The sequence below is a fragment of the Gekko japonicus genome, unplaced genomic scaffold (genome assembly GCF_001447785.1).
Source record: "Gekko japonicus isolate JY-2015 unplaced genomic scaffold, Gekko_japonicus_V1.1 scaffold505, whole genome shotgun sequence".
NCBI classification, from domain to species: Eukaryota; Metazoa; Chordata; class Lepidosauria; order Squamata; family Gekkonidae; genus Gekko; species Gekko japonicus.
Genome location: NW_015169788.1, coordinates 702,984 through 704,380, shown reverse-complemented (window position 1 = coordinate 704,380; position 1,397 = coordinate 702,984). Strand labels below are relative to the sequence as shown.

The 1,397-nt window shown below is 57.2% G+C and overlaps 1 protein-coding gene and 1 long non-coding RNA gene across 2 annotated transcripts in view; both read right to left on the bottom strand.

Annotated features, from left to right (window-relative positions):
* LOC107115304 overlaps window positions 1-116 on the bottom strand; it is a 5,041-nt gene extending 4,925 nt beyond the window's left edge. The window contains exon 1 of the long non-coding RNA XR_001482670.1: window positions 41-116. This is a non-coding gene — a long non-coding RNA (uncharacterized LOC107115304). The remainder of the gene's footprint in view (window positions 1-40) is intronic.
* Window positions 117-150: 34 nt separating this feature from the next.
* NRBP2 (nuclear receptor binding protein 2) overlaps window positions 151-1,397 on the bottom strand; it is a 24,147-nt gene continuing 22,900 nt past the window's right edge. The window contains exon 16 of the mRNA XM_015416964.1: window positions 151-264. Coding sequence (XP_015272450.1) covers window positions 151-264 — 114 coding nt within the window. The remainder of the gene's footprint in view (window positions 265-1,397) is intronic.

Genomic DNA, 1,397 nt, shown 5'->3' with positions numbered 1-1,397 from the left:
TGGGGCCTGGCCACTCTGCAAGGAAGAGTCCAACACTCACTTGGCAGCAGGTCGTAGCTGAGCTGTCGATGGAGCTTATCCTCCAGGACCAGCAGGAGAGTGAGCTGAGGGTGGAGGGACAGAAGCACAGAGAGGCCCCCCCCTCCAGCGTTATTCCTCTTGGGGCCTGGCCACTCTGCAAGGAAGAGTCCAACACTCACTTGGCAGCAGGTCGTAGCTGAGCTGTCGATGGAGCTTATCCTCCAGGACCAGCAGGAGAGTGAGCTGAGGGTGGAGGGACAGAAGCACAGAGAGGCCCCCCCCTCCAGCGTTATTCCTCTTCAACGGACCACAAGTCTTCTCAGAGCAAAATACCGACAGGCCACCCAGCATTTCCAGAGGCTGCTGACTCAAAGCATGACTGAGAGAGCAGCCATTAAACTTGGAAGTTAAGCCGACTCAAGCGGGGGGACCTGCCAGGTCTTGCAGAGGGAATCCCATTTTCCTCTCTCCCACTATTTCCTCTTCCCCTTCCCTGGAAGCCCCTACAGCCTCTCCCTTTCCCTGCTGCTGCCTCCTCTCCTTCCCACCCGCCAGCCAGCCTGTCTTTACCTCCCCCCCCCCCCCGTCTTCCCCCTTCCCTCTTTTCTTCCCCCAGCAGACTCTACCCGGGGGAAATCTGGCCCTTTTGAGCGGTTCTGCCCACGAGGCTGGGCTCAGTTGCAAGGCCTTGTGGGGGCACTTCACTTCACTTCCCCTTCCCCACACCATCCCCTTCTCCCCACGTCCTCACCTTCCCCTGCTTCCATCTCTCCTTCATACCTACCAACCAACCTCCGTTGTATCTGTCCCCCATCTTCAGCTATACTGATTAGCTGTCTTTTCATTCACATCCCGCCATTCCCCACAATGGGAACCCATAGCAATATACAGCATTCACCTCTATTGTATCCTCATTTTATCCCCCTATGAGAACGCGTGACTGGCCCAAGGTCACCCAGCGAGCCTCCGTGGCACGAGTGGGGATTTGAACCTGCCTCTCCCAGACCCTAATGTGAGACTCTTAACTACCGTGCCACCCTGGCTGCCGCTGAAGGACAGTGAGCAGCCAGGCAGGAGTGAGTCATGCCAAGTGGCCTGGTGTCAGGTCGCCCGCGGCTGCTGCTGCTGCTGCTGCTGGGCCTGGCCCCTGTAAGCCCTGCCTCAAAGGCTAAAACACGCCAGGGCAAGGCCTTGGCCCCCTCCCTCTGCCTATTTCCGACAGAAACCAAGACCTGAAGGCTGGCAATACTATGCGGCTGTCTAGCAACGGCCACAGTGGGCATACAATTAATCACAGGTTTAAAAAATAAATAAATGTGTTCCTGAGAGGACACTTTATGGGAAGGGGGGGGGGGTCCTCAGTGGCCTAAGGTGCA